Genomic DNA, 23733 nt, shown 5'->3' with positions numbered 1-23733 from the left:
CCCATTCAGATGGCAAACGCAGGCAATAAGATACCTAGGTGTGCAAATAAACAAAAATCTAGGCCAATTATATAAACTCAATTACAATCCACTAATGAAAAAACTACAGGACGATTTAGAGCATTGGAAAGAGCTACCACTAACACTGATAGGAAGGATAAACTGTATTAAAATGAACATTTTTCCAAGGATACTATACTTATTTCAGGCATTGCCAATACAACTGACAGAAAAATTCTTCAAAGAGTTAAAGAAAATAATAAGGAGATTTTTATGGAGAGGGGGGAAACCGAGGATAGCACTAGACAAATTAACAGAATGGTATAAACAAGGAGGCTTACAATTGCCAAACTTCAAAAATTATTATAGAGCCGCACAATTAAGGTACCTATCAGATTTTTATCAAACAAGGGAAAAACCAGACTGGACGAGACTAGAATTAGATAAAATAGGGGAAAAGATACCTGAACACATATTATATAAATGGGACGAAAAATTGGTACAACATAGAACTTCTCCAGTATTACACCATCTCCTCAATATATGGAAGAAGATACATGTAGAAAGAAATAAAATAAATTACCAAATACCAAAACTAATATTGACGCAAAATAAGCTACTCCCTTTTACAATAGACAACCTTGCCTTTAGAAAATGGGAAAAAAAAGGGATTAAAAGAATAGAAAATTGTTTTTCAGGAAGTAGATTCTTATCCTTTGAACAAATGAGAGATAAGTACAATATAACGGGAGATACAGCGCTGGCATATTACCAACTGAGATCCTACTTGAAAGATAAATTAGGAAGCAACTTGAGTTTACCAGAGGGAAGTAACCTTGAATATGTGATTACAGATACAATGTTAATCAAAAGATTTATAAAAAATATGTATATTAAACTGCAAGAAAAGGAAAATGAGGAAACAAATGGTAAAACTAAACAAAAATGGGAACAAGATTTAAATATAAAGATAAAAAAGGAAACATGGGAGAAGTTATGCTCTGGAACGATGAGAAATACAATAAATACGAGGCTGCGTATGATACAATATAATTGGTTACACAGACTATACATTACACCGCAAAAGTTAAATAAATGGGACCCAACAGTATCTGATAGATGTTTTCGATGTAAAAAAGAAAGGGGAACAACAATTCATGCAATCTGGACATGTGAGAGAGTAGAAAAATTTTGGGATGATCTCAATCAGATATTAAATAAAATAACAGAAAACAATATACCAAAGAATCCAGAGATCTTTCTCCTAAGTAACATAAAAAATAAAGAATTTGGAATTGACTTGGAGGATGCACAAAAAAGATTTGTTAAGATAGCCCTAGCTGTAGCAAAAAAATGTATTATGTCAACCTGGAAATTGGAAGATAATTTGAAAATACAACAATGGTATATAGAAATGAATAAATGTATTCCATTAGAAAAAATAACATATAGTTTAAGAAATAATATTGAAATATTCGAACAAGTATGGGAGCCTTACATTAAATACAATAGCGAAAACCTACCGGGAACAAACATTACCTAAGTTGATGGAAGGAGAAGAGAAGAAAAAAATGGACTCAGTAGAATTTCTGGTGTATTTTTGTTGAATGACAACATTGTCTAACTGAATTAATGCAACCTAGATTGTATAACTAAAATGGATGAGAGGGGGGAGGGATGGGGGGGTGGCTTGGGAGGAGGGAGGGGGGAGGGAGAAAAAGTCACTGTAAATGTGTGGAAAAGAAAAAGTGTATATCATGGCTATTGTGATTTATGGTGTGAAAAATAAAAAATTTAAAAAAAAAAAAAAAAAAAAGAATAAACAGTTGAAAAGCAAAAGACAAAACTGCTACACTGTACTTACATTGAGCAAACTTCACTTGTTTCAATATATACTGTAAATCACTTCAGTCACTTTCTTTGAAAACATTTAACTGTTGCTGCATCTGCAGGTTCCTCCCCCTCCACGTAGCCGCCCAAAAGACGAACAATAACATTATAGATAATTAACCCCCCCCCTCTTTCCCCCAACCGAGTTTACAGATAAAGCCTCTTACAGTAAGGGTGACTCTTACTAAGCAGGGATAAGGAGACACTTTAAGAGAGTTTCCCCAACAGCAAGCAACATTAACCAGCTTTTCATCCTTGGGCGACGCCATTGCTGTTTCATACAACTTTATTCAAACAGCTGCTACGAGCAAAGCCCAACCAAGGCCCTCCCTCCGCTGGCTGAATATTTGTTCCATCTTCAAAGGTTTGTGTGTTACTTCAGAGAATATTTACTTTTAAAATTGTAAATGTATGTATTTTTTACCTATTATTTTATTCTTATTTTAATTTTTAAATGCATTTTCCTTGAGTTTTTTTGCTGGTTGCTTGATTTCCAGACACCAGGAGTTTTACTGTATATGGAGCATTGCGTCCCAGGAAAGGGGACAAGAGGGGAGACAGTATCCAAGGAGAATTTTTAATCTGAGAATCCAAGGAGAGGGGAAGGATAAGAGTCCAAGGATAGGGGCCCAGCCGATAGATAGCCCTAGGAGAGGGACAAAGTTGGGAAATAGAGTTCCAAAAGAAAGAATGAACTCAGGGATATGACATCCAGTAAGAAAATAAAGTCCCTTTCACACTTGCGTCGCATTAAATTGGCCATTCAGTGTCCTGGGATAGGAATAGGGGTTTGACTTTTCACACTTGACCACACCTAACTGAACACTTTCACACTTGCAAGGAGCCATCCCTAGAGTTAGGACTGTACTACTTTCTACCAGTGACATCGAGTGATGGTGGACCTGCCCTAAATCCTGATCAATGTATTATGATCTTAAATTTGAATAAAATTAATCATGCCTAATTATAACATAATTAAGCTTTATGTACAGCACAGTAGGAACGCTTCAGCTTGTTGCTGTGCAAACCTATATAAACCTTCATAAGGGACCGTGGGAAAGTGCTAGCAGTAAATAGCAATAGTAGAGAATTTTTAAACAGGGTGGGAGAGTTTGTAGCGCTATAGCACACAATTTATATAGCGTGGGAAAGTTGGTAGCACTATCGCTTACAATTTATAAATAACAAGGAAAAAGCGATGAAGGACCTGCCCTCCAGAATTCTGTGCAGCAGAGAAAGGGCTGCAGGCACAGAGCATTCATGGTGGGGATTCTTTGCCGCATTTCATTCTGGGAAGTCAGGTCCACCATTGCTTTTTCCCCCATGGTCTTTATAAATTGTGCGCTAAGTGCTACCAACCTTTTCAAGCTGTTTAAAAATTGACCGCTATTGCTATTTATTTCCTCTCTCTCCCACTGTGACTTTCCAATGGCAATGCTTATACCTTCATTTTAATCTTTTTTTCCTGCACTCACACAAAAAACTTGGGTCATTTCGATCCCACAATGCAATTGCCTGTTTCGCACCTGCCTGATTGCAATGCTAGGGGGTTGAGGCTGTCAATCCCATGTGAGATGACATCATCTGAAGCCGGCGTTGAGATAATTTTGCTTTCACACTAAATACATTAAAGGCCGACTGGCTGTTAATTCTTGGCTTAAGAAACTAAAGCCAGTCTGCCCCAAAGTCTTCTTTGTCTCTGCAGTCATCATCTCAGACAGAAACAAATTATTTGTAATTTCATCCATCAATAAGCTTCTACACAAAGGTCATCATAATGTTGCTGCTCCAACTCCCACCCAAGTCTCTGTCACTTGCGTGTTTGCCTGTCATGTTACTTCTCCAATTACTTTAGTGAGACTAGATAAGCTAATTGTTTCACATTGCACTCAGTTTTATTTTTGATCTCATCCTGATAGTTTTCCACTCAGATTCCCAATCTAGGCCAGACTGGACTCTCCAGGTCCCTTCCAGAATCTTACAAGCAGTATCCGCACTCAACGCATCCATCCTGACCAACAATGGCCCCGCTCTCTCATCCTCTCTGGTTTAAAATTCGTATCCATCCACAAAACCCATCATACCCTCGTCTACCGACTCTGAACCTGTCGGTGCTGCAAGCATCAAGTTCCTCCAATTCTGGCATCCTGGGTATTCTTCAATATTTCAACCCTTCAATGCTGATCATGCCTTCAGCATCCAAGCTGTAGAACTCACCCCATGAACTCCTTCACCTCTCAGTTACACTCTCCTGCCTAGAACTGGACACATTTGTACAGAGAGCCAACCTTTACATATTAGATTGCACTAACAATCACTTCCAACCCTTGGCACTGATTGGGAAATCAGCACAAGTACTTCCACCCAGCGCTGTTTCCCCTATATTAATGGTGTCAGGACAGGCAACCCACGGTTCCTTTGCTGACGGAAATATTGGGGCAAATCTTTGCTTCACGTGCAACACTTAGCATCTCACTGGTTTCAGGGACAAGCAAAGATTTGCTGTAATGAGATATGCTGCATTAGTGTCTTCTGCCCAGCATTTCTCAGCTTCAGTTTCTAATGGTCACCTTTATGGAGAATCAGTGGGGCTTGAACTGATGCTAGTTTTTTTTAAGAAAATCAACTGTAAGTTGCATGATCAGCCCACAGCTTTCAGAAGTTCGAGTCAGTGTTTGGAGCGGCCAGGTACTAAGGGCATATTGGCCTCTCTAACCTACTTTCACCTCAACGGTAGGTTATTTTCTGCTTCCATGCGGTAAGTGCACAGGGAAAGATCTCAGTCAGGCTCACCCCCTGGCAACCTGGCATCAGTTCTTAACAGGGACCACCACAGGATTCCAGGTGCTAAATTCCACTTCTGCATACATTGTCAGCAGATCCAAATGATGCACACGTTTAGTGCGTCCAAAGAGGTCATTAAAACCCAAACCTCCGACACTCTTCCTACCACCATTTCCTTTGCCCTGTGATCCAATACAGACAATCATAATTGACAGTACAATTATTAATGGAGCCAGTAATCATTGTTAAAATTGTACATGAAGTTACCACAATGTCTCATCGCCTTCCATCTCCTCAAACAATCCGGATACTGAGTTTCTTTGACGTGCAGGTGAAATTCAAACACAACACGGAGATGTTCGGCATCTGCCTCCGGTTATTGCCAACCGTATCCTGATTTTCACTGCTGCAGCTCCTGGCATAGACGAACTTCACAAACCTCCTCAGTTCATGGGGCACCTCACTGCTGCCATCCTCTATGCTAATCCAGCACTTTTACAGGACTGGGCTCAGTCACTCCAAAAAGACAGTCCTTGCCATTAATTACCCTTTTGCATCTTAAAGCTCAGTTAGTGCCTCGGCTAATGTTAATGTCAGTCTCCAAAACCCTTTCCAGCCCATAGCTCCTGATCCTCTCAAACTCATTAATCCTTTGGTTTGGTTCCTAGACTATACATTGTTGTACGGACCAATGATACTCTCAAATTGTGAAGCGACATTCACACCATAATCTTCGCAAAAAAATTTTAATTTGTTTCCCAAATCACAGCCTGAGAAACAAAAGTGCAAGCACAAGAATAAATCTGTTGGCATATTACTGGCTTTCCCTACTTCGAAGGGTGCCTGACCAATTTAATCAGCAAAACGCAGAAGGTCACAACGTTATGTCAGAATGACCTAAAGACTAGTTTACATTGAGGTCACACCTTCCACTCCATTACAATCTAGCCGTAAACTCCCAAAAAACAATCAAAATCTTGGGTGTAAAGGGAGTTACTGTGTTTACAGAAGCTGAAAACAGCCCCTTTGGAACTGCAGCTGGTCGATGCTATAAATCAAAAGATTTCTATTCAGCCAAGAATGTGCAATGGATGATGAATGTGAAAAAAATCTCATTGCAACCATTAAAGTACACAAGTGATTATGATAAACCCAAGCTTTAACATACTGAGCAAAGCCTATGGAATACAGCCAGGGCTTCAACACAGAGGGGCAGCGGAGAACAGGATGAACTTCAATGCACCAAACAAGCCTGCGGAATAGAGTCTAGGTTTCAACATGCAGAGGGGCCCTGGAAACAATGTCTACATTTCGACAAACCGCTAGAGTTTGGGGAGCCATCTGGGCTTTAGAATAAGTTTGGGAAACAAAATCTGAGCACCCATCAAGAGAGAAGAGGAGACAATTTGGCCTTCACACAAAGGTTAGAGGCTACGCTCCAACAGGGAGCAGAGGCTGTTCCATGCAGAGCCTGGGGAGCAGAGGATGGACACCAAAAATTGCATCAGGAGAGCAGAAGCCTTAACATACAGAGCCTGGATAAACAGACGAGGCTTCTGTGACTCTTGGGAGAGTGGAAAACAGAGTCTGAGCTCCAGCATAGAAAAAAGGAGCCAAACGGGAAACTGGATCCTTGGAGAAGGGCTGAGCTTAACAGAGTCCCAGAAGAGAGGCAGAGCTGGAAGACAGGAGGGGTTGAGTTATTTCACCAGGATTCCAAGGAGGAACTGAGCTGGTTGACAGAGTCCCAGGAAAGGGAAGCTTGGTGGGGAGCCAAGGTCATAAAGAATAGGCTGGGCCGCGTGATAACATTGAGACCAGATATTCACACTTCATAGCAAGGACACCACATGATCTACGTGCGGTCTTTGATTGTTGGTGCACAGCTGAAGATGTTTTATACTTCACATCAATGCGATTTATATTTGATTTCATTTTGTTTTCTTTGTTTTGTTTTATTACTCTGAGGACTACGCTTCCAAAGTACTTTATTGGTTATTCAGGGCCTAAATACTGGTGATGCTGGTGTGGGACAGGATACTGACATTGGTTGGTTTGGCCTTCCAGTGTGAATTTGGAAGATATTCTGGAGACAATGCAATATTTTTATCCGGAGCCTTGAGGTCCTTGCTGTCTTTACCCAAGGTCTCATAAGCATACAGGAGGCAGGGATCATTACTGAGAGGTAGACCAAATTTTGAATCAGGTCTGAGGTCTTATTCCTCCAATAACCCCTTTTCCCCTCAACCAACCCACATTTGTGCTGGTTACATGGTTTGGCTGCAATCATCAGCTGCTGAAACAGATTTCAGATTTTATTGACAAAGTACATACTTGGCATCATATACAGCACTGAGATCTTTATTCCTGAAGGCCAGGAAGAATTACCACTTATTGGTAGTGCAACAAAAAAACACACAACTGTAAACAAAATGACTGTGCTGACTGAGAGAAAAAATCTCAATAAATTGCGCCAGTCCTGAAATGAGTCCCTGATTGTTGTTGAAGAGTCTAATGGTTGTAATGATCGAGTGCTAGTGATCCTCCTGAACACTAGAGGAAGTCAGAGACTAGTTTGTTGCAGCTTCAGTTGGATTCAAGATGGATGCCTCCACATGGTCTTGAGTGAGTTCTATACCTAATAGTATAGTTGTTTTAAAAGAACCCAAGTTTCTTTATTACAATAAAAGAAAGAACCCAATGATGAGCTCTGTCATTAAAGAGGTTATCAAACGGATAGTGGAAAAGATCCAAAAATGTGCCCAAAGTTTCTTCTAACAAATGCAATATGCCAACCAAATCTTGGGAACCTCTAGCTCTTGTCTGCTTGAAGCGAAGCAACATTCTGGATGGTGTTGGGAACCTCCACACCACACGTCAGCAGCAGAGTACACTGCACACGGGCGGAGGGAATGCATCTCCTCTTGCCTACCCATACCCATTTGCCACTTGCTGCCCCCTCTGTGGTTCCCACATTGGCCTAATCAGCCAACTCATAAAACCAGAGTGGAAATAAGTCATCTGGATCCCAAAATGCTTCGTTGACTTTCTACACTTGGAATTGTGATGGCAGGCAAATGCGCATTCATTATTTTTTCTGCTTCCTTTGTTTGCACGTTTTCACTGCAGAGAATTGTGAACTGCTCTATCTATCACACAAACAGCTGCCTCCCAACCAACGTTTCCATCTACCTGCTCTCTCAGAAATGGCACAATGCTGTTATACAGCATCAGCCACCAGGTCCTGGGTTCAAATCCCATGCTGCCTGCAAGGACTTTGTACATTCTCCCCATGTTTGGATGGGTTTTCCCCGGGGGCTCTGGTTTCCTCCCACCATTTAAAACGTACCGGGGGTTGTAGATCAATTGGGCGGCACAGGCTCATGGGCCAAAATGGCCTGTTCTCGTGCTGTATGTCTACATTTTAAAAATATAAAGTAGCCAACATATAAAAAGACTTATCCCACCCTGGCCACACACTCTTCTCCTGTTGAGAAGAGGATTCACAAAAGTGACATCACCACGTTCAAGGATAGTTGCTTCCTGGCTGTTATTACACTCCTGAATGAAGGTCACATTTGTGAAATAATGTTACCTTCGTTCCTGATCTCTCTTTCTGTAACTCTGCACTCTGTACTGTATGTTTATTCCTGTATTATGTACAAGTTACAAACACAATGCTGGAGAAACTGAGCAGGTCAAACAGTATCCTTTATATAGCAAAAATAAAGATACAGAACCAACATTTTGGGCTTGAGCCCTTCACCTTGATGAAGGGCTCAAGCTTGAAATATAAATTATGTTTCTATATCTTTGTTATTCAAAAGACACTGTTCGACTTGCTGAGTTCTCCAGCATTGTGTTTTCACAGACTTTCGTGTTTTATCTATATACGAATCAAAATGAACTTTCTCAATGCAGCTTTTGTGCACGTGACAATCGGCTTGAACTTGGACATCAATCATATTTACATTCATTCATCCCCGACATTTGTGGCATGGGCATTAAATCAGAGCTCCGTCCTTGAAGAAATGGAACATCCCCACTGGTGCTGGGAATTTCCGGCTCACGACAGCTCAAAGATGTGCTGAGAAGCTCGAGGCCATTCATCGGGAGCGTACAGAAGTTCTGCACAATGACCACAGAAATGTACCACCTCATTGAATTACATCTGTGCATTAACTTCACATTCAAGCAACAACATTAGTCATTAAAAACCCAAACAGTCCCTCAAAACCACGTGGAGCTGCGTCCTACCTCGCTCACACTGTGGCCCAGTGAACCCATATACACAGGCACAGCGACTTGGTCCAATGCAACGTCCTCCATTCTGGCAGCCACTTTTGCAGACAGCTAATAAGAAAACAGATAACATATGTTAGCAATGTGTCCACGTGCATTACTTGAACAAAGAGTCCAAATGCAAATGTTCCTCATAGACCTCTCCGTTTTAAGTTACATGAAAGTTGCAATGGAATTAAGCGTGGATTCCTACAAGTTTCCTGCTCCAGTCAATATGAAGTTACTCTGAAACTTCAAACACAGCAAATTGGCTTTATACATCGATCATTACTTCTCAGAAACCACAGGTGAACTTTGCAGCTGTTCAACGAACAATGTGCCAAAGTAACTTCAAGTGTGACAGATGTAGATTGTTGGAAAGTATCTTAAAATATATCTTTAAGTCATGAAAGTACAAAACGCCAGTTATTGGGGATCCCATTATCACTTCAATGTTGTCTTCCAGGCCTTAATTTATGCTTAAAATTATCAGCGAGTCTTGTGCACATTTCCTGCTGCAGAGATATTGCCCCAGTGTCTTAGTTGCCCGGTTCTCTTCCATGATCCCTGACAACTAGAAACTGAGACCGTCTCCAGATGCAGGTTATCTGGAAGAACTGGCTTGACATCTTCCACTTCACATTCTGTTTGAGTGGGACTTCCTGTCAATAACTTTTGGCTGTATTTGTGTTTGAGTAGAATTCTTTGTCTGTATGATTTGGCTATCACCTTGTGTACGAATGGAATCTTCTTGCCACCAAGATTCTACAGTCTGCAATGCAGATAAAGTTGATCGAGATGCTTGACATCCAGGATGGTTTCAATATCCAATGTCAGTGAACATAAATAGTGTACCCTCAAGTACAAAAGCTGTGTGCACTTTAGGGAAAATTTAATTGAATTTAGATTCTGCTGATATTTTCTAATAATTTAGTTAGTGTGCATATTAAACAGTAAAATAATTAAGCTTTGATATTAGCCCAGAGCAGGAAACTTGCATTTTTTGTAAAAGATAAATGCTAATGGACATTACAGCATCATTAATCTGACTTCAGATTTATCAGATTTCTGATTTATTGTCACATACAACCCTGAGATTCTTGATCCTGCAGGAGAGGCAGAATTACCACGAACTGGTAGTGCAAAAAAACTGTAAAATAAATAAAGAAATGTAAACAAACTGACTGTGCAATGCAGAGAGGGTGGGGGGGAAACCAATAGTGAAAAAGTAAGAGTCCCTGATTGAGTTTGTTGTTGAGGAGTCTGATAGTGGTTGGGGGGGAGGGATCGTAGCTGTTCCTATTGAGCAAAGCTTTGGTGTTGGTACAAAGCAAGTATCTGATAAGTAACTACAGTCAACCTCACCAACTTTTAAGAAGCCATGAAATAATCATTTCAGGTTAGTTCTGATCTCATGACGTGCTGCAGGCAAATCATGATTTTTAGCTTGGTAACCAATAGATAAAATCTGAAATTATTTACAGCTTTCCAGTTTCCATTTGCCCTGAAACTGATCATAACAATTCCCTCTCACTTTTCACTTGGCACTTGGATCCTAACGCAAATCTTTTTCCACCTGTGCATCTTTTTCTTTGGGGCGTACTGTGTGCGATTCTGGTTACCTAACTATGGTAAGGAAGTGCATGCTTGGAAGAGGTGAAGAGGAGATTCACTAAGATGTTGCCAGGACTGGAGGGGTGGGATAGGCAAGGCCTTTATTCCCTGGAGTGAAGGAGACTGAGAGGTGATCTTGTGGAGGTTTACAAAATCATGCGGGGAATGGAAAAAGTGACTGATCAGAGTCTTTTTTTTTTAAACTAGGATATATGATTTGAGAACTAGAGGGTACAGGTTTAAGGTGAGAAAGTAAAGATTTAAGAGGGACCTGAGAAGAAAAAAAATTCCGTGTCTGCAATGAGCTGTAGAAGTGGGCGCAATAGCAACATTCAAAAGACATTTGGACAGAGGGATACAAACCACAAGCAGCCAAATGGTATTAGCCCAGAATACCATATTGGTCAGCACGGACTATTTGGGGCAAAGGACCCATTCTCTGATGTATCACTCTGACACGGCACATTGCTGATACTCACGCTGCCCACAGTGAGTTCCTGTATATCCTTTCTGGCAAACACAGCTGTCGTCAGAACAGGAGCCGCCATTCATGCACCTGACATTGCAATGCTGAACTGCAAGGAGAACAGAGGGAGTCAGATGTCTCTGCAACCTGCAGAACAATAAAAGTTAGCTTTCTTTTCCTCCACATGTGGTGTTCAAACGCAGTTCAATAGCTAGACCATCAATGTATTCAGAGAAGGTGAAAATGACATTCACTTTATTACTGGCTTTTCCCACTCAGGAAATAGGATTAACCAACCGCTCAGCTCTCACATCTGCTGCTTGCACTGTGATTATCTCACTTGGCCTTGACTGCCTATCTTATTGTTTCTGACAATCTCGTTATTCCTCATGCTTTCATTTTTCCTGATTTGCACTCTTTTCCCTGGCATTCTGGCTAACTGCCTGGTTTGTTCCCAAGCATCTCAATTGCTCGGGTTACACTTCCCACTGGCTGTGGCAGACATTCCTTACTGCCTCACTTGAGCTCACGTTATGACTTTTTCACTTGCCCCTGACAATTTGCACAGTTCGTTCTGCCCTTCTAGGTGGCTGACCACTTCATTTATTCCTGGCTGTCTCACCAACCCAGTGTCTCATTTACACCCAACTTTGATCAGCTGCCTCATCTGGCCCAGAGCTACCACTGACCAAAGAATGAGATGTTGGAGGAACTCAGCAGGTCAGGCAGCATCCATGGGCAGTGATGGTCAGTCAATGTTTCAGACCAGGGCCCTTATTGAGATGAAGGTAAGAGGTGGTGAGAACTATATGAAGTGGGAATGAAGGTAGGGAGGGTGGGAGCGAGAGAGAGGTGATTTCAAGTGAAAAACAAGAACGGTGATGGAAACAATATGACTTTTAAAAAATCAACGTTCATTTTAGATTTAAGGATGTCAGAAGAAATGCCTCAATTTTGTTTAGCCTCATTCTGGAAACAGAAGAGGCCAAGGATGGACACGTCTGTGTGGGAACGGTGTGAGGAATTGAAATAGTTGGACACATCCGTGTAGGAACGGTGTGAGGAACTGAAATAGTTGGACACATCCGTGTAGGAACGGTGTGAGGAACTGAAATAGTTGGACACATCCATGTGGGAACAGTGTGAGGAACTGAAATAGTTGGCTTCTGGAACTTCTAGCTTAGTCCCAAAGACAGAGCACAGGTGTCCGGTGAAGTGGTCTCACCGATGTAGAGGAGGCCACACTGAGTGCAATGAACACAGTAAGGTTGGACAATGGCCAAACAAGGGGCTGCCTCATCTGGAAGGTCCTTTTGTGGCCCTGGATTGAGGTGTGGTGTGGGGGAAGAGGGGGTAGATGTAGGGACAAGTCTCCGAAAAAAGTGCCTTAGGAGGTGGCAGATTTGCTCTCATCTGCCTTTGTGGCTTGGGACGTACAGAAGACCGCAGATGCTGGAATTTGATGCCAAAAACAACCTGGTGAAAAAAATCTCAGTGGGTGAAGCAGCATCCGTGGGAGAAACAGAACTGTTGACGCTTCAAGCTGAAACTCTTCATCACAATGGAGAAGGTTGATGCAATAACATAGGGAATTAGACATCACTGATGGAACAAGACACGCCTTTCTCAATGGACTGAAATCAAGGGTGTTCCATTGGCGATGTCCCTTAACCTCATTGTCTCCACACTCCACTGACGGGAGAAAGAATGGTGCTCCCACGGATGTGTCCTCCATTTCAGGAGGGGGGCATTGAAAGAAAGTGAATACAAATAAGTGGTTCTGGATAAAATTGATGAAATTGGTTTGGATGTGAAGAGGAAGTTTGAAGGCACTCGCCAGGCTCTTTCCTGATCACATCTTTGCTTTGTCATCCAGTTGGAAAATTGTGATTATGTTAGTCAAAGTTTAAAGCAGAGGTTTGAGCAACAGAGGCTTATGTGGGTGGTGGGCAGATGCTTGTGGAAAGAGTTGCTGACAGCTGTTATAACAGAGGATCAACCCACGTACAGCCAACGGAGTGAGACAGTCCCCACCCTTTCACATACGACAGAAGAAAGGAAAAACCGCTGGTCTCACATAATAGACAAGCTAAACTCACACACTGATGAAACAGTCTGTGAACACCCACTTGAAACAGAGGGGAGAGCTGCTACTGTCACTCATGTACAACAGTGGTGGAAAGCAGCCCATAATTACATCACAGAGCTGAGTGCAGACGCTGGAATCGGGAGCAACAGACCATCTATCAGAGGAACTCAGCAGCTTGAGCAGCATCTGTGGAGGTGGAGGCCGAAGGAGTTGCCAAAGTTACGAGTCAAGACTCCCGCATCAGGACTGAGCAGGGAGTGAGGACAGCTAGTGTAAAGAGAAAGGGGGAGTGGCGGGACAGGAGCCGGTGGGGGATCGGTGGAGCAAGGAGAGGTAAAGGGTGGCAGGCAGATGGAGCTAGGTGGGGGAGGGTACATGTAGAGACAGTCACTGGAATAGAGAATAGGTGGGTGATAGATGGAAGCAAACAAAGGAAAAATAATGAGCATCTTCTACTGGTCTGGCCCAGCAGAAGCAAACATCTCCTCATAATATGAAGTCAAAATTTGTAGTTCACATGGAACATGTCCTTCACTACATCTCATTCCACCCTTTGCCTACAATTAGTCATACAGAATGGTACAGGTAATTTTGGCCCATGAGCTCATTACACTCAATTGACCCTAGTACATTTTGAATGGTGGGAGGTAACCGGAACACCCAGAGGAAGCCCACACAGACATAGGGAGAATGTACAAACACCTTACAGACAGCGCGGGATTCTAACTCCAGTCCCGATCGCTGCCGCTGTCATGGTGTTGCGCTGTAACAGTTGCAATGACTGCTATGCTAACCGTTCTGCCCTACTGTCAGTAATCACTGTAATAGCTTACGGTGCTCTTCATGCCTGGAAGTCAATCTAAACAGGGTCACATTTCTCATCTCAATTCACAAAGGCATCTCCCGTGAGCACACAGGTATCTCAACATTACTGTAGGTCAGTCAAATCTGTTCACAATGTCATTTTACCTCAGGTCTCCACCACTGTCCCTTGCAATTACTGGTTCCTGCTGAGAGAGGTCCACAGAGGTAGTAGCCTTCTCTACTAGTTCACCCCACCTCATCTGGACAGCTGTGTGGTAGCAATTTACTGAATGATGCAAACAGAGCCAGCTCACCAGTGAAAAAATTGAATTCATATAGCTCCTCCCACATCCATTTCAGAACACCCAAAAGCATTTTGTACCCAGTGAATTAGCTCCGAGGTCATGGTAACTAAATTTAATACCACAAGCTCCTGCCATCAGTAAAATGGCAAAGACATAATCAGTCTTTTACAAATTTATTGAAGGAGAAATTTTGCCCAGAAGATCAGATACAACCAATTAGTCCCATGGAATTATTTACATATACCAAAAAAAGAGTATGCTGCATCTCCAATTTTAGTTCTCCTTTAAAAGATGACACATTCCACAATGTAGGACATCATCAGAACTGGCCTGAAGCAAATACAATAAATATGAGGTTACGTATGATACAATATAACTGGATACACAGGCTATACATTACACCTCAAAAGTTAAATAAATGGGACCCGACAATATCTGATAGATGTTTTCGATGTAAAAAAGAAAGGGGAATTCATGCAATCTGGACATGTGAGAAAGTAGAAAAATTTTGGGAAGATCTAAATCAGATATTAAATAAAATTACAGAAAACAATATACTAAAGAATCCAGAGATCTTCCTCCTAAGTAACATAAAAAGTAAAGAATTTGGAATTGATCTGGAGGATGCTCAAAAAAGATTTGTTAAGATAGCTCTAGCCGTAGCAAAAAAATGTATTATGTCAACCTGGAAATTGGAAGATAATTTGAAAATACAACAATGGTATATAGAAATGAATAAATGTATTCCATTAGAAAAAATAACATATAGTTTAAGAAATAATATTGAAATATTTGAACAAATATGGGAGCCTTACATGAAACATAATAGCGAAAACCTACCGGGGACATGCACTACCTAAATTAACGAAAGGAGAAGGAAATGATAAGAATGGACTCAGTGGAATTTCTTGTTTATTTTTATTGAATGACAACATTGTTTGACTGGTTTGATGTATCTTAGATTTTGTACTTTGAATGGATGGGGGGGGGAGGTAGGGAGGGTGGGATGGGAGGAGGGGGGAGAAAATGGCACTGTATATATTTGAAAAGGAAAAAGTGTGTATCATGGTTAATGTGGTTTATGGTGTGAAAAATAAAAAAATTAAAAAATTTTAAAAAAAAGAAGAACTGGCCTGAAGCGTTAGCCTCGGTTTCTGTGGAACCTAACCCTGGAACATTGGGACTCTGAAACAAGAGTACACTGACTGAGCCAGGCAGACATTGCAACCTCTTCTAAATCAGCAGCAAAATGAAATTAAGTATTGACAGCAATGCTCTTTTGCAACATTTGTGTGCCCGTATTATGCTGACTGACAGCTTCATGCTCTGCCAGAAGCACTCATCTCTAGATAGCCTTGGTTCAGCTAAATTCCAGACAAGACAAGACTGACCAGCCAAAACTGATGCGGAAATGATCAGGTGTTGGAACACTGCCTGACGTCCCTGCTCTCAAGAATGCAGAAGCCAAACGTCAACTGCAGCCTTTTCTCTGCTTCTCTGATATTTTCTCAAACGTAGTGGTAAATCAGTGCAATGGTCATTCAGCTTCTGCAGAACAACCAGGCTTATGATAATTACAGTGTGTTCAACAAGGCACTCTAAACCAATGCCGTATGACACTCTCCCAACCTCACTCCCACCGTTAACATTCGACCTTATTAAACATTATGTGGGTTTGTATCTGGGAGCAGCGGCTGGGTTAAAAAAAAGACACCAGGAGAGCAAACAAATGGCATTTCAAAGGGTAATAAAAAGGTCACAGGACCTTGAAGCACTTTTATCTGAGGGAGACAATAGAAGGAGGTATTCACTTTGAGAGGGACCATCTGGTAAATGTACTATCGATGTTTAATGCAATAAACTCAGGTATAATATAATTCAAAATGATTCAGAAACATTGACAAATGAGAACCAATGACTACCAAAAACAAAATCAGTAGCCTCAAGGCTATGACAATGTCCTGTACAATCAGCTGGATGATGAGGCTGGGACATCCCAGTGTGTACAGGCATGAGATAATTGATTAATGAGCTATTTGTCCATGTAAATTCTTCACAGTTTCCAATTCCTTATCCAGGTAAAGCTAATTCTAACACCCTATCAATCGAATGCATCAAGCCATCTCAAAATGCTAATAATTAGTTAGAGCTCCAAGGGAGTGACAGAGTCACTACATCATGGTGTCCCTCGACTACTTAGTAACTTGTTTTGGGTGTGACTATTTTAGGTTGGCCCATTGCTAATGTTGCGGCCAGAGAGACTTTGATCAGTACATTTTCTACAGTCACTGTAAAAGGAGATATACCCTGTTTCGACTTGGGTTGAAAGAGGTCAATGGGGCAAAACATTTGAGTTATTTTCCCTGCAACTGACCTGAATTTGAAGATGTTGGATGTGACTGTACAAAATGAGCATTAGTCTGGATCTGGCCACTAATTTGATGTGAATATCTTCACATTGTCTGCAGTCAGCAAATACAATGTTACTTACCAGACCCAGATCCACAACCTGGGGAGAGCTGCCCATTAGAGCAAGTGCACATATTTGGTCTGGAGCAGAAACCATCACCACAGGTGTTGCGACAAATGGCTGAACAAAGGCAAAACAAAAACAGCTTCAGAAAGTGCCAGCTTGTTGCAAAACAATCAAAAGATACAATTGGCTGGTGTTATTGCCACTTTTAACTCAGATGAAGCATACACTTCCTTTTACAGCAACCCTTCACACTTCACGATGGGTCACCTGTCCAGAGATGGCAGTTCAGTTGGTACTAAAATTCCATTTACACTGATATTATGATGTAATGTTCACTGAGGCATCAGACCATTACACTTTAGGTGATACCATTTTCTCATTTGACACAATTTTTTTTTATTGTCAAAGAGTGATGGTATGTGACGCCCTACTGCAAGACAGTCATCCTTTGACTCTTTCATGAATCAATACACTTGATTGTTTGGACCAAAAAGGTAAAAAAAAACAAAGCTGGAGAAACTCAGCAGGTCAAACAGTGTCAAATAGCAAAGATAAAAATACATAACCGACATTTTGGGCTTGAGCCCTCCATCTGATTTCGGCAGGCGTCCCAAACAAAAGAGTGGGGTGGGGGGGGGGAGGCATGGTCACAAAGGTAGGAGGTAATAGGGCACAGCAGCAAGCTGGGGGAGGAAGGGTGGCTGGGTGAATAGAGAGGGAAGGGAGCAGGTTAGCAGAATCCATAAAAATCAGTGTTAATGCCAGACGGAAAAATCAGGTGCTTTTTCTCTATTTCAACCACTGTGGCTATTGTGAAAATGGTTGGATAGATAAGATTAAATGGAGGAGACAAAGAACTGAGGTAAAGGAAGAAAAACAAAGAAATGTTTAAAGATGTTAAATTTGAGAAGTTAACAAAAATGAACATTTGTAATCTGAGAAACTCTAGCCAAAATTGTATTTGTAACACTGGCTGTCCTCAGGAGTCTTGGTTCTGAAGGCAATGAGATTGCCCACTGCTGGTGCATCATACAGGAGGATCAAAGGCAATCCTATTAAGTTGGACTAACTTTGAAATACAATGATTACTTCATCAGGAGTGTGAATCCAACACCAAATCATCTGCTTTGCAGCATTGAAATAATGATAGAATGCGAATTAACAATAATAAGGGAAAGAGTGTACAAGGAGATCGTCCACTGTTTCCCAATGGAGAGAATGAGCGGTACTTACGCACAATACATTGGTTCCCTCCCGGCAACGTTTTCCATCCAGGACAACAATAGGAATGAAATCGCGATCCACACACATTAGGTCTGAAAGGAAAGCAAAAGAAAAGTGTTACATGGGCTCCTCTGGTCCCATTATAGCCTATAATCACTTGTTGAACACTTATCTACCACCTGGTTATCAGGATGGAGGCTGCAACAAGGCTATGGCTTAACTCCTTCCTGTCACCGTTTATGTCACGGCTATTTGTTTCCATTGTATGAATGCTACATTGATAAAGGGTGGAGAGAGTTTCAGATTTATTGTCAGAGTGCATACAACCCTTAAGATTTTTTTCTGCGGGTACATCAGAATTACAACTTACTGGTAGTGCAAGAAAAATCTATACACAGCTTATATATGCAATTAAAGAACAGAGAATATTTAAAAATCAATGAAGTGAACAAGTAAGGGTCCTTAAATGAGTCCCTGATTGAGTTTATCATGAAGGAGTCTGATGGTGGGAGGGGTATCAGCTGTTCCTGAACCTGGTGGTGAGAGTCTTGTGGCAATGATACCCCTTTCCTGATGGCAGCAGCAAGAACAGAGCATGTGCTGGGTGATGTGGATCGTTGATTGCTGCTCCCCTCCAATGCAGCATTCCCTGTAGATGTTCTTGATAGTGGGGAGGGTTTTGCCTGTGATGTCCTGGGCTGTGTCCGTTACCTTTTGGAAGGTTTTCTTTCTATAAACGCTCAGGGTTATTGATGTGCCCATACCAGACCGAGATGCAAGCAGTCAGCACACTTTCCACCACACATCTGATGAAATTTGCCAGGGTTTCTGGTGTCATACCAAACCTCCGCAAACTCCTGAGGAAATAGAGCCACTGGCGTGCTTTCTTCATGATGCCATTAGTGTGTTGGGTCCAGAAAAGATCCTCCAAAATAGTGACTCCCAAGAACTTAAATTTGCTCACCCTCTCCACTTTTGATCCCCCAATAATCACTGCATTGTATATGTCTGGTTTTCCCTTCCTGAAGTCAATAATCAGCTCCTTAGTTTTGGTGACATTGATTGTTGCTGGCCCCTTCCTTTATACAACCCACTGGCACATTTGTAGATGGTGTTATTATCGTAACCAGCTACACAGTCGTAGGTGTAAAGTGAGTAGAGGAGGGGGTTAAGAATCTTGTACTTTCTAATACGACTTAAATTTACTCACCTCTTAAAGCTTTGTCTCAGTATTTTTAAATGAAGGATGTGGAATACTGCTTCCGATAAGCAATTACACAAAATGTTGAAAGAGTGCAAAGGTACAACATGCTCCAAATAATTTCTGGACAAACATAAATGAAGTAAAAGCACAAGGCTAGAGAAACTCAGCAGGTCACACAGTGAACTGTATATAGCAAAGGTAAAAATACATAATCAACATTTTGGGCTTGAGCCCTTCATCGAGGTACAAGCGAAATGGAGGCAGGCACCTGAACAAAATGGAGCAGAGTCCCAAAAACAGGATGGATAAGGGAGGGAGGGACCACCAACAACAGGGGGAGGAGGGATGGCTCTTTGAATGGAGAGGGAAGGGGATGGAGAGCTGGAGGAAAGAAGACAGAGGGAAAGGGAAGGGAGTGAGAACGGAGAGTAGACTAGTGGAAACCGGAGATATTGATGTTAATGCCATCCAGTTGGAGAGTGCCCCGACAGAAAATTAGGTATTGCCCCTCCAGTTTACAGGTGGTCTTGGTGGGTCAGGACATGAGGCCACAGACAGACATGGCAGCATACATCCCACTCCTGAAAATACATGCATCCCATTTCTGAAAACTCAATCATGCCCATCCTCAATTTAATTCCAATCCTTGGTTTATAGGAGAATGAAGTGACTTGGACAATTCATTAGGGCCCACCTAGCTTTCCAACATTTTAATATTTTGGTTTGAGGTAACTTAACTACTTGATGACCTGGTGACTTAATACAAAAATAGACTAGACTGTGTCCAACATTAGAAATCAATCTCAATGTTAATAAGTGTATTACTAGCCTTCAACCTGTCTGACACATAAATGCTTCTGACAACATTATACTTTGCATGGTTCTCACAAGTCAGACAGCCCACCTCAGGAAGAAGTTAAATTGAAATATTATCTTATTACAGCCCTGATTATGTAGGCAGTGTGGTCATATGCAGTGCACTGAATACCACTATCCCACCTCCCCTTGGTTAGCTCATACTCCTGCTGGTAGAAACCTCATATTACAGAATGAAGAACATTCCTAAAACATCAGCAATTTCAAGCAATTTAATGGGTCGTCAAAATTTCAAGGTTCAGTGAGTATCAAGGTACACAGCTAAATCAATCTTTCATTCTGCAGTCGAAACCCAGCTATCGACAACACTAACGACAGAGTTTGAGCAAATAATGTACATGCTGAATTATCACAGGTCATTTGATCCCAGTCACAACATTGCCTTGTTTATGACCCTAAAACAATATGTTAGGACTTAATGATGTTGGAATGATCCTGGTGATTTAATCATGAAACAATGGAAAGTTGATCTGACTGCATGGAAAATGCAAGAGAAATATTTAGTCTGTGATCAAGAATTGGAATTCAGGAGAAACTGGAACAGATTCCTCTCCAGAAACATATCTGATGAATGGCAAGTTCTACGAAAAGCTTTTGCATATCTCTATGCAAAGTAACTCAATACCTTCCCCACTTGTTAGTGGCCTATAGAATAATCACAGCAGTGAAACTGTAACTCACTCTTTTAATTCTAAACAGATAGTTTCCTTCCTCAATCAATCAACAGGGTATCTCTCTCCAGAACTGTAAATTTGTCCCTACTCATTGCCAATCCCACCCCTTTCTTTCCCAAATTGTCTCAAACATAACACATCTGGGAATATTTCAAGCCCTGTCCATTCTTTATAGCCAAAGCTCAGTCATTGCCTTGAGGTTAGTGACATTCGCAGTTTGCCAATCGTATTTAACACAGTTGCATCAACATGCAAGTCCTATAAAACTCAACCATGACCTCTCTGCCTGTCAAAATGTTTTCTTTTGTTGCATCATATTATTAACCTCTCCCAGTGCTTTTATTTTTTGCAGTCATTCTCCTTTCAGATGCTACCTCTCATTAACAAGAAACTCAGTAAAATATGCTTGGCTTCTGAGCATTCAAGAACAGAAACATTTCCAGATGTTTCAAAAATACTTTTTGAAGCCAATCATAGCATAAAATACTGATGCTAATTTTTGCTTCATCTTCCTTCAATTGTAAATCATACCCACGGTACTAAAAAGACAATAATCCTTAATATGAGAGAAAATTTTAAGATGCTAAACATGATTGGCTCGAACTATACCTGATGTTTTAAAGTTGGGAGTTGCTTGCCCAACCATACAAATTGAAGGCAATAACTATGCTGCAAATCAAACCGTATGTACACAGGGCACATTCAACACTTCAACGGAACATATGTGTGCATTATATTATACATCTAAAGAGGAAATGGACTGTAAATGCTGGCCTCCAAGAACCCAAATTTCTTCCCAAATTCTGCCCAATTCCAGATGGTTACATTTTTAATTAAAACAAGAAATTAAAATGGGTTGAATTTATTCTGGTTTAAAGTGAGCAAGCCCAGACATGGCTCCCATACCGACAGATTAAACCAGTCTTTGACGAGACATGAAAAATCAGGCTAACAGTTAATCAACCTTGTCTCCCTGGTGAAGGTGGATGGAACTCAGGTTGGCCACTTTGTTCTGACCAGTGTGATTCAATGATGCACTAAGAAGTCCAGCCAGCGCAGATGAGCAAAGAAGCGAACAGAGACACATTTGGGAGAATTACAGGATGTGAGAGAGTCAGAGAGTAATTGTACTAAATCGTCCCTTAGAGTTTAAGATGAATAATGTGCAACATCACATGTTGGTTTTGGACAGAGGTTCCACAGGAGGAAGATGAAGGTAGAAGAATCTAAGGGAAAGGATCAATGGGTACAATGGCTTTGACCCTTTCTTCCACAGAAATTACACAATGAAATACAAAACATTTATTTTATTGCATTTTAGTGGAAGAAGTTTGCAACATCACCACTTCCCCATATACATTTTTTTTAAATTCTCCTCTCAGGCCATAGCTACTGGCAGTTCATTGAATAAAAGTGTTAAAAATAATTGACTGAGAAACATCACAGCCAATATTAATCATGGCTCCTGATGTCTGATTTACACACATGTACAGTCCAGCAGATTTGGGAGGAAAATCATGGATCTTTTTGCTTCCTCACACCACCACTCCATATGCACTACATACACCGTCAAACATTGCTCATTGCCAAAAGCCCCATTAAAAAGCCAAACTAACACCGGGAATAAAACTCTATATCAAAGAGACTGGACAGAGACTGGGAGATCGCTTTAGTGAGCGTCTTCACTCTGTACGTCAGGGTCGGCGCCAAGGGCATTCACAGGCATTGCCCCCCATATGAGGTGTTGTTCCCCCCTCCAAACATTTGTGGCCATCCCTGGCCGTCAGATCTGCCCCACTCCCTTCCGCGTCAGTGGTGTCTAGGTTGACACACGCTAGTGACTGTCCACCTGCCCCGGCCGTGTACTATCATGTGTCAAATGTCAGCGATGCTTGACACAATAGAAGCAGTGCCCTCACCCTTGTATCAGAGGGTGTTAATGACAGATAGGTCCCTGCTTGTACTCCCCCACCCCTTGTCGACCGGTAAGTCCCTGCTAGCACCATTCCCCCCCCCAACTGAACGAGCCCCCCCCCACCCCCCCCGAACTCACTAATGTTCCCTCTAACACAAGTTCTGGCACTGACCCTGCATCAATGGCCCCCAGTGGCCACCCATTTTAGTTCTGCACACTACTCCAGACACTAACATGTCTGTCTGTGACCTCATGCCAGGTCAAACCAAGGCAGTAAATTGGAGGAGCAATACCTAATATTCTGTCTGGGCATGTTACCACTGGATGGAATGAAACTTGACTTACACAGTTTCTGCTATACCACTCCCCATTCTCCCTCTCTTTCCCATCCCTTGGTCTCATTTCCTCCAGCTCTCCACCCCCTTCCCCCTCCAGTCACAGAGCCCTCCTCCTATTTGCTGGTGTTCCCTCCTCTCCTTATCCACCCATTACCTCCTGCCTGTGGGGCTGTGCCCATCCCTCTTCCCCACCATTTTGTTCAGGCATGCCTCAGTGAAGGGGTACGTTGGTTATGTATCTTTATTTTTGCTAAATAAAGTACACTGTTTGACCTGCTGAGTTTCACCAGCATTGTGTTACTTTTTTTTTTAAACACCTAGTGTTGGTTTTGGGTTTGTCAGTACCTCAAGGAAATGATAGCGGGAGTGGCAACATTACGGTCTTCCTCCACATTTCCCTGTTCCAAGAATGGCCAACATTCTGTGGACCATCACAAATATGTAGGGAACGTACCTCAAATAAATTGCCCGAGGAAAATCAGCACGTAGCTCTTTCTTCATGTAACTAAAGGGATTCAGATTGATGGGGAAGAAGAGTTAAACATTCCAGCACTTTTGTGTATTACAGTAGGGAACATGAGACCAGTAGAAATGGAACAAGTTACACTGGGCAGGATTGGGACCAACATGGGAGGGTCAGAGGGGAGATTTGCTAATGCAATCTAGGAGGATTTAAACTAGAATGGCAGGGTTTGGGACACTTCAGCAAAGAGGCAGAGATGGGTTAAAGGAGGACATAAATAAATGACAAAAGAAAGAAGCAAAAGGTTAAGCCAGAGAAAATGATGTGCAA

General features: G+C 41.7%; 1 protein-coding gene across 3 annotated transcripts in view; it reads right to left on the bottom strand.

The window, feature by feature from the left end:
* The window catches only part of fbn2b (fibrillin 2b), a 231149-nt gene that overhangs the window by 199328 nt on the left and 8088 nt on the right, over positions 1–23733 (bottom strand). For all 3 annotated transcript variants that reach the window (XM_069927972.1, XM_069927973.1, XM_069927974.1), the window contains 4 exons: positions 17943–18025; positions 16725–16823; positions 11049–11144; positions 8932–9027 (listed from right to left, as the gene is read on the bottom strand). In XM_069927972.1, the coding sequence (XP_069784073.1) occupies positions 8932–9027; positions 11049–11144; positions 16725–16823; positions 17943–18025 (374 nt within the window). The remainder of the gene's footprint in view (positions 1–8931; positions 9028–11048; positions 11145–16724; positions 16824–17942; positions 18026–23733) is intronic.

The sequence above is a fragment of the Narcine bancroftii genome, chromosome 3 (genome assembly GCF_036971445.1).
Source record: "Narcine bancroftii isolate sNarBan1 chromosome 3, sNarBan1.hap1, whole genome shotgun sequence".
Lineage (NCBI taxonomy): Eukaryota > Metazoa > Chordata > Chondrichthyes > Torpediniformes > Narcinidae > Narcine > Narcine bancroftii.
Note: the sequence above shows the minus strand (reverse complement) of the source record. Positions and strands in the feature narration are given on the sequence as shown.